General features: G+C 42.0%; 2 protein-coding genes across 5 annotated transcripts in view; one reads left to right on the top strand and one right to left on the bottom strand.

The window, feature by feature from the left end:
- ACO1 (aconitase 1) overlaps window positions 1-9,247 on the top strand; it is a 56,229-nt gene extending 46,982 nt beyond the window's left edge. For all 4 annotated transcript variants that reach the window (XM_070938578.1, XM_070938579.1, XM_070938580.1 and 1 more), the window contains exons 16-21: window positions 287-391; window positions 926-1,068; window positions 2,819-2,966; window positions 4,970-5,092; window positions 6,808-6,993; window positions 8,571-9,247. In XM_070938578.1, coding sequence (XP_070794679.1) covers window positions 287-391; window positions 926-1,068; window positions 2,819-2,966; window positions 4,970-5,092; window positions 6,808-6,993; window positions 8,571-8,684 — 819 coding nt within the window. In that variant the 3' untranslated portion in view covers window positions 8,685-9,247. The remainder of the gene's footprint in view (window positions 1-286; window positions 392-925; window positions 1,069-2,818; window positions 2,967-4,969; window positions 5,093-6,807; window positions 6,994-8,570) is intronic.
- Window positions 9,248-10,323: 1,076 nt separating this feature from the next.
- The window catches only part of RIGI (RNA sensor RIG-I), a 36,825-nt gene continuing 32,285 nt past the window's right edge, over window positions 10,324-14,863 (bottom strand). The window contains exons 16-18 of the mRNA XM_070935507.1: window positions 14,317-14,468; window positions 13,893-14,039; window positions 10,324-11,222 (exon numbers count right to left, since the gene is read on the bottom strand). Coding sequence (XP_070791608.1) covers window positions 10,932-11,222; window positions 13,893-14,039; window positions 14,317-14,468 — 590 coding nt within the window. The 3' untranslated portion in view covers window positions 10,324-10,931. The remainder of the gene's footprint in view (window positions 11,223-13,892; window positions 14,040-14,316; window positions 14,469-14,863) is intronic.

Here is a 14,863-nt window from a genome sequence, read left to right as displayed (position 1 = left end):
ATTCTAAATAGGCACGGTACTTGATTCTCCTGGTCTCAAACTTAACCAGGTCAGACTGAGACCGAGTTGCAAAAATAGGCATGGTTATATGAACGTGTAAAAGAATGGAGCCTTTAGTTCAGAAATTGAACAATAAGCATAAACCTGCATTTGTTTTCATGTGCTTCTGAATCAAAAAGAACTTGTTTTCTGACATTACTTTATCTCCATAGGCTGGAGATAAAGGGATTTAGAATATTTACATTTGCTATGTTTGTATCCTAATTTTTTTATTTTTATTTTCCAGACAGTAAACAAATCCTGGAATGATTTAGATGTCTCATCAGACAAACTATATGCTTGGAATCCAAAATCCACATATATTAAATCTCCTCCATTTTTTGAAAACCTGGTAATTCTCTTTTCATGGCCTTTTGATGGATTTGCAAATTTACATTTGCAAAAGTATTTCAAGTAACTAGATTATCTTCTAATTAGGTCAGTGCTCTGATTGAATAACACATTCAGTTTATAATCTTTCAATTATTTGGATGCAGGAGGAAAAGTGAATATACAAATAGAAGGGGGGGGGAATGTGAACCTCTGATTACCCCCCCCCCCCAAATTTGTAACTGTGGTTAGGGAATTATTTACATGAATTGTTTCTTATTTGCTTTTGGGAATAGCAAGTTTAGTGATTATTTTAAAACACTGGTCTTCCTAGAATTTGAGGTTTCCCCCAAATTCTAGGCAAACGGCACAAAGTGAGAAAAAAGAAAGGTTTATGTACATTTAGTTTTTTCCAATATGATTAAGAGTGTCCGGTTCTTAGATACTTTGGAGGAGTGGAAGCTCAGTATATTTCTGTTCTCATAAACCAGTCCTTATTTATATGCCTAACAGAAATACATGACCCCTTTTTTGGTGATCTTTTTTTTCCCCCCAGACCCTGGAGCTTCACCCCCCTAAATCCATACTGGATGCCTATGTCCTGCTGAATCTCGGTGATTCCGTGACCACTGACCATATATCTCCTGCAGGGAATATAGCAAGAAACAGTCCGGCTGCCCGTTACTTGACTAGCAGAGGGTGAGTCCAGTCAGCACCCTGAGGGAAAGGAATTCCTTTTGGAGAGAGAACTTCTACCTATTCTCTTCGCCATCATTTAAGTTCTGCGGTTGTAGATTTCAACACCAATATCTAGAACCCAATTACTGAGTCTGTGTAACTACTGCCAGTGCTGAAAAGAAATATTTTGTAACTGCTCTCCTCATTGTGTTAATTGTTGTGATGAGATTCCTGATGTCTTTTTTTTTTCCAGACTCCAATCCTAACCTAGAAGAAAGTTAGTTCCTTTAATGAATGAGAAATGCTCTCCGTGCACAAGGGCAAAGCATATTTTCTGAATCATTTTCGAAGCACATTCATAGTTATAAACATGCTATCTAGTCACCCGTGTCCTAGAACAGTGTTTCTCAACCTCAGCTTCTTTAAGCTGTGTGGACTTGAACTCCCAAAATTCCCCATCCAGCATGCTTTGTATTAAAGTGCTCAGTTTTTAAATCCTCCAAATTGTATTGTGTATCACCTGCTGAGAGTGCAGTTTCTTTCTGTCATGCCTTGAAACATCTTTCTGACATATTTAATAGCAATAGCACTTAGGCTTATATACTGCTTCATAGTGCTTTTACAGCCCTCTCTAAGCGGTTTACAGAGTCAGCATATTGCCCCCAACAATCTGGGTCCTCATTTTGCCAACCTCGGAAGGATGGAAGGCTGAGTCAACCTTGAGCTGGTGAGATTTGAACTGCCGAACTGCAGCTAGCAGTCAGCTGAAGTAGTCTGCAGTACTGCACTCTAACCTCTGTGCCACCGTGGATATTTAACACCTTGAATTATTTTTGTTTGTGTTAGGGGTATTACTCTTCCTGGCTATACAGATGAGAAACAGACCAGATAAGCTTCTACTTCTTCATTGTAAGGCTATATATCACCCACCATTTAATTTACAGCCTAAAAAATAAGGGACAGTCTCTTCTGAGCCTCTTCCTCTATCTGTTATGCAGCTCCAGGTTGTATTCTCTCTTATCTTACAAAGAGCCATTGTGGCGCAGTGGTTAGAATGCAGTACTGCAGGCTACGTCTGCTGACTGCCGATTGCCAGCAGTTCGGCAGTTCGATTCTCACCAGCTCAAGGTTGAGTCAGCCTTCCATCCTTCTGAGGTTGGTAAAATGAGGACCCAGATTGTTGCGGGGTGACTCTGTAAACCACATAGAGAGGGCTGTAAAGCACTGTGAAGTGGTATGTAAGTCTAAGTGCTATTGCTATTGCTATCTGATTGTTTCCTAGGCAACATTTCTTTGCTGGTTTCTCAAGGTTTTTCTCATGTATCATTACAAGGGATCATTTAAAAACGTTTTAAATGTTTTTAAAATGTTTTGGAGGTGGTCCTAAAGCTTATTCTTCCTTAATTACCTCTTAGAGGAAGCCCTCAAACATAGCATCCTAAAGACTTGATTGGAATTGGGTCTCCTAGAATTGTCAGCCAGCATGATAGATATTTTTGGAGTTGCATCTCAACAAATCTGAAGGGTCCAAGATAGAGAAGACTTGAAAAATGTTTGTTTTTTTCCCCCACAACCCCCTTCCTCTTAGCATAGGTATATACTTCAATTAAAGCTTTGAGGTAATACTGTCAAATCAAGGTTGTTTGAGTGGTACTGTTGTAGACCTTTCATTGAAAGAAGCTTCGTACCAGGGGATTGACTCTCTCTGCTTATTTATTAAACACTTTGGAGCTTTTGAATATTAAGACTTGCCTCTTTTGCATCTTGATAGTCTCACACCTCGAGATTTTAACTCGTATGGCTCACGCCGGGGCAATGATGCTGTCATGGCAAGAGGAACATTTGCAAACATACGCCTATTGAACAAATTCCTTAAGAAGCAGTCCCCACAAACCATCCACTTCCCATCTGACGAAACTGTAAGTATTTTCCCTCCCAGCATTAGGTTTCACCCCCTTCACCATGTAGTTTTGGCTTTCCTGCTGCTGGAGGTTTGTCTCCTTTCAGGCAGAAATTTCAATCTATGTGCTTAGTAGGCTGCAGTGTGGTCATATATCACAGTAATCTGAGGCTTTAGAGACTCTTGTAGGTAGGTATAAAAACCAGGAGTTCCCCTTAGAAGAAATATTATGTGTTTAGTTACTACATTTTCAGTAATAGTTCATAACACAGACACTGGTGAAAATTCTGCATCTGTTTTCCATTTATGGATTTCCATGGTCCATGTGTCAACTCTGGACCTATGTCCTCCAGAAACCTTGTCCAAAGTGATTTTGGATCTTTTCCTGTTATGAAAATAATACAATGGGTGATTTCTCAAGAGATGGCTTTTGCTCACCATTTTGATATGGTACAGTTTATCATACATATATAGGTAAAGGTAAAGGTTCCCCTCGCACATATGTGCTAGTTGTTCCCGACTCTAGGGGGTGGTGCTCATCTCCATTTCAAAGCCGAAGAGCCAACGCTGTCCGAAGAGATCTCCATGGTCATGTGGCATGACTAAATGCCAAAGGCGCACGGAACGCTGTTACCTTCCCACCAAAGATGGTCCCTATTTTCCTACTTGCATTTTTATGTGCTTTTGAACTGCTAGGTTGTCAGAAACTGGGACAAATAACGAGAGTTTACCCAGTTATGCGGCACTAGGGATTTGAACCGCTGAACTGCCGACTTTTCGATCGACAAGCTCAGCGTCTTAGCCACTGAGCCACCACATGCTCAATGCGTACGTATATAAGTAAATATATATCCCTATGCATTTCACATCAAGAGATGACTATAAAAAATAATGAACTATGAAAACACAATTGCTCCTTCCCTGTAACTCATTCATTTGCCAAATTAAACTAATGGTCCTTTTATCTCTACAACATGGTGTAAAGGGGAAAGTTGTATCTTTCCTTTCTGTCTTATACATTACTCATGAGGAATCCTTGGTGCTCTCTGAGCTTGGTTGTTTTCTTGCAGACATTTCATTACCCAAGCGAGGTAACATCATCAATGCTAGTAAGGAGTGGGGTTTGCTCTCAGTTTATATTCTGGTGGCTTGTCTCTACAGCATTCATTGTAGAGATACAGGGATCATTAATTTCATTTGGCAAATGAATGAGTTACAGGGAAGAGCCAATTGTGCTTTCATAGTTCATTACTTTTTATAGTCACGTCTTAGTGTAAAATGCATTACACTACAATAGTTTAGTTTAGTTTTATTAAATTTATATACCGCTCTTCTCCCGAAGGACTCAGGGTGGTGCACAGCCAAGATAAAAACCAACAGTATAAAAGTTAAAAACAATTTAAAATTATTAAATAGTTTGGCCCATAATCTAAAATAACATAAAATAACCCATTAAAAATAATATTTTAGGCCAGCCCTGCTTGATGGAATAATAGTGTTTTAAGGGTGCGGCAAAAGGTATGAAGGTCGGGAATCCGACGAATCTCCGGGGGCAGCTCGTTCCAGAGAGTAGGTGCCCCCACAGAGAAGGCTTTCCCCCTGGGGGTCGCCAGTCGACACTGTCTAACCGACGGCACCCTGAGAAGACCCTCTCTGTGGGAGCGTACTGGTCGGTGGGAGGCTATCGGAGGCAGAAGGCGGTCTCATTAGTACCCAGGTCCTATGCCATGGAGCTCTTTAAGGGTGGTGACCAACACCTTGAATCGCACCCGGAAGACCACCGGGAGCCAGTGCAGCTCGCGCAGGAACGGTGTTACATGGGAGCATCGAGTCGCCCCCATAATGACCCGCGCGGCCACATTCTGGACCAGCTGGAGCCTCCGGGTGCTCTTCAAGGGGAGCCCCATGTAGAGAGTGTTACAGTAGTCCAGACGGGAAGTTAATGAGTTAATCTACAACAGGCTTAGAAGGAAGGAATCTCTGGTTGCTTCATTGAGTTTCAGTTGCATTCTGTGCCTCTAGCTGGACGTATTTGATGCTTCTGAGAGATACCAACAAGCCAGCCATCCACTCATCATATTGGCCGGTAAGGAATATGGCTCAGGAAGTTCCCGGGACTGGGCTGCCAAGGGGCCTTTCCTGCTGGTGAGTAGGCTATTTTAATAAGAGATAGCATCATAGGTTTGGATGAACCAGTGGAGTCCATCTCTTGCTCTCTGTTTTTTTGTTATCTATTTATTCTCTGGGTCAAAACACTTCTTTTTGCTAGGAATTTTTTTCAGATACATCCTTGTAGGTTGACATTATTTTACGTGGTAGTCCTCGACTTAACAACTGTTCATTTAGTGACAAAAATTACAACGGCACTGAAAAACGTGATTTCATTTCTTTTTTGATCATTTGGCAACTGACTCATATTTATAACATTCGCACTCTCCTAGGGTCAAGTGCAGGGGTGGGTTCTATTTACCTTTACTACCGGTTCGCAATGGGGCCGCAAGCGCAGAAGCGCAGAAGCATTTTGATGACGTCGGGGTTGGTGGACGGAGCCTCCCGCCGGTTTTATTACTGGTTCTATAGAACCGGTGCGAACCGGGGGCAACCCACCACTGGTCAAGTGATCACCTTTTGTGACCTGAGAAGCAAAGTCAGTGGGGAAGCCAGATTCACTTAACAACCTTGCTACTAACTTAAAAAAACTCAGTGATTCACTTAACAACTGTGGCAAGTAAGGTCACAACAAAACTATCTCGCTGAGCAACTAAAATTTGGGACTCAATTGTGGTCATAAGTTAAGGACTATTTATATTCTGTGGGGCTGTAGAGAACAGATCTTGACCTTCTTTTCCCAACTTTAAACAGTTTAAACATGCTGTCATATCCTCCCCCTCATTATCTTTTCTGAAAAGTATTCAATATCCCTAATCATTCTCATTGCATTTCCTTGCCCGTCTTACTCTTTGAATTCTTCTGAAAGAGCCGTGGCCAGAATTGGTCTTCGCACTCCCAAGTGGGTTCTGACCAATATAGTGCATCCATTCCTCTGATTTTGAAACTAAACTTGTTAGATAGTCTAAATTTGCATTTTTACCAACCTTGTCATGCTGTTGACTCATGATCAGTAGTTCAATTCCAATTTTAAATCCTTTGCACAGATACTGTCACCAAGCCAAATATTCCCTATCATCAGTAGTCCAACTTCTGAATGAATGTACTATTTGTTGTGAAATTTAGTCCATAAGAGGCCATAATGCAAAAATTAAACATTGGGGTGTTGTGTGTGTGTGTGTGTGTGTGTGCGCGCGCGCATTTATATATTTGGACTTTTTAGTGACCTTCTCCTTTGCCTGTGCCCACCATGTCTTCCTTCAGTTCGTATGTTCCTATTTATGATGCGATCGCCCTTTTGAGGGAAAGTTGGCTTGTTGTTTTGTAGCTTTTGGGGGCAAGCTTCGCAAACATCTTAAGACGAGGAAATGGAGAAGCTACTTCTTTGAAGTAGACCAGGGGTGGATTCTACTTACCTTTACTACCGGTTCGCAACGGGAGCATGTGCGCTTCTGCGCATGCGCAGATCATCCATGACGACGTCCGGGCAGGTGGGCGGAGCCTCCCGCCGCTTTTACTACCGTTTCCCAAGAACCGAACAGAACTGGGATCAACCCACCACTGAGGTAGACCACTGATCTACCTAGCACAGCATCACTGATTGACTTTTTCCCAATCCTACCTAGAGGTGTTAAGAAGTGACCTGAGGCCTTTTGTCTGCATAGTTGCCTGGCAAATATTTACCGGTAGCCACTTCTTTTCTATAACTTTTTTTTTTAATTTGACTATTAATGCCCTTGTATGTTCCTCAGGGTATCAAAGCAGTCCTTGCAGAGAGCTATGAGAGGATTCACCGCAGTAATCTGGTGGGCATGGGAGTCATCCCTCTACAGTATCTCCCCGGCCAGGACGCAGAGAGTCTAGGACTGACAGGGCAGGAACGTTACACAATCATTATTCCCGAGGACCTGACGCCTGGAATGAATATCCAGATCAAAGTAAGTGTTTCCAAGGATTGCATTATTTTAATCTAGCAACACTCTGTGTTGGTGTGTGTCTCTTTGTGTGCAAACATGAAGGGCGTGCAGTTATGTGAAGTGGCTGAGTATCAGGTTTAAGGAACAAAATTTGGTGCCTGAACAAGCCCTTGAATTGACTTTGAATCACTCAAATCTTTTATGATTTGGTGATCTTGCAAGATTTCAAGGAGGATGGCTTGAAAATATTAATGGTCTTTGGGTATAGAAATAATCTAGGGCAGTGGTCCCCAACCCCCGGTCCGCGGACCGGTGCCGGGCCGTGGAGTACCTGGCACCGGGCCGCGCAGCGGCCGCGGGACATGAACGCTGCAGCGCAAAGGCTCCTGGGCCGTGCGCAAAAGCTCCTGGGCCGTGCGTAAAAGCTCCTGGGCCGTGCGCAAAGGCTCCAGGGAAGAGAGCCCCGCGCAGGTACGCACGTGTGGCCCAAAGCCCCCACCCCTGCGCGCGCTCAGCGGGCCACGGTAAAATTATCAAAGGCTGATTGGTCCGCGGCGATAAAAAAGTTGGGGACCACTGATCTAGGGTTTTAAGTCACATTCCTTTATAAAGTCATATTGCCTTCCCTTATAAAGTCATACTGCCCTTTTGAGGGAAAGTTGGCTTGTTGCTTTGCAGCTTTTATAAAAGAGCCATGGTAGCGCAGTGGTTAGAATGCAGTATTGCAGGCTAACTCATTGCTCGCTGCAATGAGTTCAATCCTGACCGGTTCAAGGCTGACTCAGCTTTCCATCCTTCCAAAGTCGGTAAAATGAGAACCCAGATTGTTAGGGGCAATATGCTGACACTAACTGCTTAGAACGGGCTGTAAAGCACTGTGAAGGGGCATATAAGTCTTAAGTGCTATTGTTATTGTTAAAATGTGAGAAATCAGGATTCCCATGCATGGAAGCTTTTGTTTCTATTGAAGCAAATTGAACTAAATTCAAAGAGTGCAGACAAGAACAACAAAGATGATTAGGCTACTGGAGGCTAAAACATATGAAGAACAGTTGCAGGAATTGGGTATGTCTAGTCTAGTGTAAAGAAGGACTAGGGGAGATATAACAGTGTTCCAATATTTAAAAGGCTGCCACAAAGAAGAGAGAGGCAGCCTATCCTCCGATGCTGCTGAAGCCCTGTTCAGACTCCCAGAAAAACAAGTTTTAAATTAAGTGAAAAGCAGCTTTTTAGCACTGCGTTGAATGGAATGGTCTGCATGTGAGATAAGTGTTCTAATAATGGGTGTCGCAAGAGTAAATAATGTCTATAGTCCTGAGCCCCTCACAGTTGTTGAAATGTTGTGTATGCACATTTGAATATTGTTTTCATGGCCCCCACCCCTCAGACTTCTCATTTAAGAAGTTAGAAGAGTTTTCTGGAAACGGGACGCCTAAAAAATGCATCCAAGAAAGAATGTGTGGGTGATTTAATGTTATTTCCAAGGAGATCCTATTTCTTTGCAGCTTTGGCATAATTTCTTTAAAAAAGTCCATTTGAACTTCTTAAACCATTGTATCTTTCCTTAATCCTCCTTGTTCTCCATGTTCTCTCCACAGTTGGACACAGGAAAAACTTTTCAAGCCGTCATGAGGTTTGACACGGACGTGGAGCTCACCTATTTTCGTAATGGCGGCATCTTGAACTATATGATTCGCAAAATGGCATCTTAACCCCCAAATGAAGCACTGCTCATATCCAGAAACCCACCTTTTTCAGAGGACAAAGTAATTTCAGTAATTATGTAAAAGGCTGTAATTATGAAAAACAAAATATACAGTAACCAAGGGAATTATGTGGTTTTCCCCAGCGTAGTGCCTTCCAAGTGTATTAGGACTACAACGTCCAGACTTTCAGGGCTGGCTGGGACTCCTGGGGGATGTGGTTGTTTTAAGCAGAATTGAAGGGAAAGACTTGTAAAGGGTATGTTTTTATACTGTCAACCCTAACATTTCGGCCACTAGCCTGATTTATGTGTATATTTGAACTCATCCTTTCTACAGTACTGTATTTCATCCATCTATTTTGTACTTGTAGGTGGGACAAAAACTTTTATCATCTATGTATGTGGAGGCTAGATCCTTGTCAACATTTTATACAGCAATTAACAGTACCAGTTTCTTTTCCTGCCTGCCTCAGAAGTTACTAACCCTGTACTATTGCATTAAAAGCGCTTATCAAAATCCCTCCTTGAAATTTTAATACTGCTAAAACGATTAAATGGCTCGGCTCTTTATTCTTGGGCATTATGTGCATTCGTTCTTGTGTGCCTTCATTCACGGGACCGCAGGATTAAAGCCTTTTGAAACAAACCTGTTTTCAAAAATCAGTAGAATATTTTGTGGATTTTACTTTGTTTACATTTGGCCCCATGTGAATTCTCAATCAGAGGTTCAAGATGAAGAATAAATTCTCCTTTGCTTTATCAGAAAGGAACATGCTTTGGAGTTCTGAGCAATAAAATGCTGCAACAACAATGGGATCCTAACAATAGATACAATACTATACTAACTACCATGTTTCTCAGAAAATAAGACCAAGTCTTATTTTCTTTTAGGCTGGAAAATAAGCACTTGGGCTTATTTTTGGGGCGGTCTTACTTTTTTTGAGATGCAGCAGGCCAGACTCAGTGAGCTGGATGCGCCGTGGACACTATCGCCTCCATTCCGAACCTTCAGTGTTTGGAATGGAGGCTTTTTGGCGAAGGAAAGGAAAATGGGGAGGGGGATTTTCCTGCCTGCCATCCTTTCCACAGTCTGTGCTGAGCTTGAGGAATGGATGGCAGGCAGGAAAATCCCCCTCCCCATTTTCCTCTCCTTTGCCAAAAAGCCTCCCAAAAAGAGGGAAAAAGCAAAGCAGCTGGCCGCGGAGCTGCCGACAAGCAGAAGCGTTGCGCCCAGAAAGAGAAGGGCAAAAGCAATATTTGTGCTGCCCCAAGGGGCCAGCCAGACAGTTGTCTCCTCCTGCGCCCACGCCACCACTTGTACTGGCCATGCCCATCCCCCCGGGGTTATTTTCGGGATAGGGGTAATATTAGTCCCACCCCAAAAAAATTAGGGTTGGGCTTATTATTGAGGTGAGTCATGTTTTCGGAGAAACACTGTAGTTGATATAGTACCTTTAGTCTTACATCTGAAGGATGAAAACTTGGCTTTCTTAACTATTACTATTAGGGATAGTTCTAGTTCAACCTCACCTTAAACTTATTAGCATATCCTCAGCTGTATGTCTCTGACTTTTTAAAATAGCCAAGTACAGTTATAATTTAAAAACAACCCCTTACTCTCAGCCTCCGCGAACAACTAAGGATCCTTTAAAGTTTCAAATATATATCTTTATTATTAAATTGCATAATTAAAAGACAGTGGAAACAGATAAGCTTTTTTCAAGAATTAATGGAAGCGTACTAAGAATCAGACAGATGTCACAGCTACCTTGGAGTTTGAATTTACACTGGAGCAAGTGGAAAGTTAATCGTTCCTCAGTTACCAATTTGACTTTAAAATAGAATTAACTAGGTCCATGGCCCTCGTCCCAGTTGAGCTGTATATACATCCAACAGGAAGTGCCTCACAGTAGCAGATAGAGGTAAATCCTAGAGAGGCAGGAAATGCACCACTGAACAATGGAAATGAATGCTAGAGAGGAATAAAGCTGCATACAAGGCAGATATAACTCCTGTAAGCGTAGGCATTCGGAGGGGGGGGCAGGGGGAGCAAGGGAGGGTGCCGTGTGTGCCCCCCGTTTTTGGTCCCAGGAGGCTTCAGGGAGGCCTGCTAGGCCCAAAAAGAGGCGTGGAGGGGGGGGGGTTGCGTGTGCATGCACGGGGGGCAGGGGAGCTCACGTGGGTGGATGGCACACACATCACTAAACTACATCATGCAAGATTATGAACAGAAGTTTGAAAAGACCGTACTTCACTAAGATATTTCTTCAACATCGAAGTCTTTCATTGCAAAATCAACATCCTTCCATTTTCGGAAATAAAACTGCTTGTTGCTAACAACATCCTGCACGGAAAAGCTCTCGATTTTAATGATGGGCATGTCCGCAAAGGTCTTGTACTTCACAATTATTCCCCAGTCATGATGGCAATTGAGGCAATACATCTTGGCTTTTTTCTCAAAATTCCCGTAGCTGTGTGCCTTCTTATGAGGTCCTGTGGTATACCGTGTTTTAAATTTCTCTCCTAAAACAGTGTGGTGTGACTCCTAGAATGAATATAGCACAAAATATAGCATTATTATTACTATTATTATTATTATTAATTTTATTTCTATACCGCCCTTCTCCCGCAGGACTCAGGGCGGTGCACAGCCAAAATAAAACATTGTATACAAAATTTAAAAAACAATTTAAAAACAATTAAATAATTGTGGCCCAAATAATTTAAAACAACCCAAATTAAAACCGAATCAATTAAAACTGAGAGGACGGGATCAAGCCAGCCCAGCTAGATGGAATAAGTGTGTTTTTAGGGCCTGACGAAAAGTCCGGAGGTCTGATATCGTGCGTAACTCAGGGGGTAGGTCGTTCCAGAGGGCTGGTGCCGCCACAGAGAAGGCTCTCCCCCTGGGGGTCGCCAGCCGGCACTGTCTGGCCAACGGCACCCTGAGGAGGCCCTCTCTGTGCGAGCGAACCGGCCGGTGGGAGGCTATTGGCGGCAGAAGGCGGTCTCGCAAATACCCCGGCCCTAAGCCATGGAGCTTAGGGTTATCTGTATCACTTTATAAATGGATTAGTCAGAAATCTAAGGCTGCATGCTTTCAGATCAATTTATAACCTCTTGGTAGATTAAGTGCATAATCAGTTGTCAATTTCCTCAAGCACACAGTCAAAGCAACTCTATTTATCCTCTACAGTTCCGCTTCCAACATTTAATTCTGAAATGGTAAAACCAAGTTTCTCTCAACTGAATGTAAAGAAGGACGGACGCATTCAGCTAGCTCAGGTTTTGTTTTGGAATGGATAAATTCCAAGCTTCACCTGGTAGTAGGAATTCAGAAAAGTATCTTTATGTGAAATCGACACAGGAAAAAAAATCTGTGCATGACTCCTTTGAGCTCATTTGGTTTGCTTTTTTAAAAATAAAGTTTTTTTTTAAAAAAAAAGAGTTCTCCTTTAGAGCCCATATAGTTTGTAGCCCTGATCACTGAAATAGCTTGGGAGAAGGATGAGATTTACCAGGAATCTGCAATACAATTTATCTCAGCTGGATCATGTCCACAAGAGCTATTGTTTCTGGTCTTTGGGGTTGGTGGAATTTGGTGGATTATGAACTTGCATGGAGATTACATGGCTTTTGAGACCTTTGATGACCCTTCCTGTTTACTGCCAATACCATGAAAGCCACAATATCTACATACTGAATGCGTGAAACATTTAAAATTTGAGGTTGTGGGTTTTTTTTTTTTTTTTTGAGGAGACTGGCTACTTTTCTGGTGGAAAGGCAGAACCCTTCAAAATATAGCTGTTGTGCAAACATTCACAATCCAATTGTGAATATACCTGTCTATATGCATTTAATGTAGGAACAATTGCCCTTGATTTTACCATCAATCTGACTACTTCAAAGGGACTAGAATGCTAGAGGCTCCATTTACCAAGAAATGACACTCTACCTATATGTGTAACCCAGAGGCTGGACCTCTCACTGAATGTTCTTACAATGACCAGAAATACAAAGTGCTAAGATTTACCCTTACAGTTTGACAGGTCAATGCTAATATTTATTTTCTTCACTCCTTTTAGTGTAAATATACCCAAACTCATGACGCTGTGTACTCAGCTGTGCAAAGCTTTAAAGGAATGCTTCAATTGAAAGGTTTGATTTAATAACCATTTTTTAAAATTTAATCCTTGGGTAGTTTTGAAGTTTAAAATCAAATAGATGCCTTTTATTTGCTGTGTTTCCTGCATCCTAGTCCTGATACTGCCATTATAAAGTGCAGAGAAACAATTAAAAATTCTCTATATAGCAATGAAAGCCTTAACACTTTCCAGCTGAAACTTTGCATCAATAACCTATGAAGCTGCATTTTTTAAAGAATGGTCTAAGGAGTTCTGAAGAACTTCTCAGGAATCTGCAAAATTATTTGCCAGACTGTTGAAAAATAATATATCATCAAAATCCCATCAAACAATTCATTGTGAGAAATTGAAAGTGGGTCAATTTTAATTTTCAATATGATTAATTGCAATAAAGGGGGGGTTTGGGGTTCCCCACAATTTTTAAAAGCAGGAAGGGGTCCAGAGAGAAATGTTTTAAGGAACACTTATCTAAAGCTTCTATCATTGTGATGTTCATTTTCTGCCAAAAAATTATTAGAGGCAGGCATATATTTTTCCTGATTTATAGCCTATGGATAAAGCTTTTATCGATTCTAATCCTGAAATTCAAATCACAGATTTGGACTGAATCAGGCTTCGTTCAGAATTGAATGGGAACGTAGCTGATCTGTACCCTCCAACACTTAGGTAAAGGTAAAAGGTTCCCCTCGCACATATGTGCTAGTCGTTCCCGACTCTAGGGGGTGGTGCTCATCTCCATTTCAAAGCCAAAGAGCCAGCGCTGTCCGAAAATTTCTCTGTGATCATGTGGCCGGCATGACTAAATGCCAAAGGCGCACAGAACGCTGTTACCTTCCCACCAAAGGTGGTCCCTATTTTTCTACTTGCATTTTTACGTGCTTTTGAACTGCTAGGTTGGCAGAAGCTGGGACAAGTAACGGGCACTCACCCCATTACGCAGCAGTAGGGATTCGAACCGCTGAACTGCCTACCTTTCGATCGACAAGCTCAGCATCTTAGCTTCTGAGCCACTGCATCCCTTATCCCACCAAAAAAGGCACTATGAAGTGAAGGCAGCCACAGCAAGTTACCTCAATCACCCGGAGATCCTCCGTGCTGCAGGCCTTGTTCTTGCATTTGCCACACAAAAGGACTCGATTGTTTTTCCAGGGTTTTGGTTCTGTCGGCTTTTTCTTGGAATCTAGCATTTTTATTTGCTTCTTTTGCAATTCGTTTATCTGGGGTGAAGAGAGAAAGATGGAATTCAAGTCACAAGGCACCAACTACTCTCAAGAGCCTAGGAATGTTGTCCTGAATGAACCTTTCCCCCCCCCACACACACACACCCATCCTGAAAATAAAATAATGACAACAAAACCTTGTAAGCAAAGTTAGACAACAGCAGGTTCAGCCATTCTGTGTTTGAACAGCGTTGGCTCATTTTAAAGTACAGAATTTTCCCTCTCGGCTGAATGGGACATTAAGGAAGCCCTCATTAAAAAAAAAACTGCTCACCTTCGTTGCAAAGATCTTTTCATCCCAGCTCTGTACCTCTTCAATAGCTCTGTTCATCATTTTCTCTTTTTGTAAATTGTATCTCTCCTTCTCTTCCTGTTCTTTTTTGCTCGTCACAAGAATGCATTTGCTATCTTTTGCTCTTCCACGACCTGGAGATGGCACATTACAGGTAGTCCTTTTTTAGTGACCACAATAGGGATTAGCACTTCCATCGCTAAGGGAAGTGGTCACGAGGTAAGAAATTACATGACCAAGATTGTGCTTTTTGGCTTGAAACTGCAGAAGACTTTGTTCAGTTTCACACCTTCACGTTTTATTTACCTTTAACCATTTTACTTCAGCTTTCCCTTTTCTGCACTCTCCTGCCCTTTTCAATGCTCACCTCAGGCTGGGATAATTACCAAGAATGGAACTAATATTTGTACTTAACATTCACTGAAGAGGAAGAATTACAAGAGTAAGCATAATGGAGAATGCACATTGAAAGAAAGGTACCAGCTCTAGCAATCACAAGCACGCTTAACAAACAGTCCAGTGTATTCCC

Source organism: Pituophis catenifer, unplaced genomic scaffold (assembly GCF_029215685.1).
Source record: "Pituophis catenifer annectens isolate HBS135680 unplaced genomic scaffold, rPitCat1.0.hap2 SCAF_2, whole genome shotgun sequence".
Lineage (NCBI taxonomy): Eukaryota > Metazoa > Chordata > Lepidosauria > Squamata > Colubridae > Pituophis > Pituophis catenifer.
The sequence above is the reverse complement of the archived record's forward strand: the minus strand, read 5'-3'. Positions and strand labels throughout refer to the sequence as shown.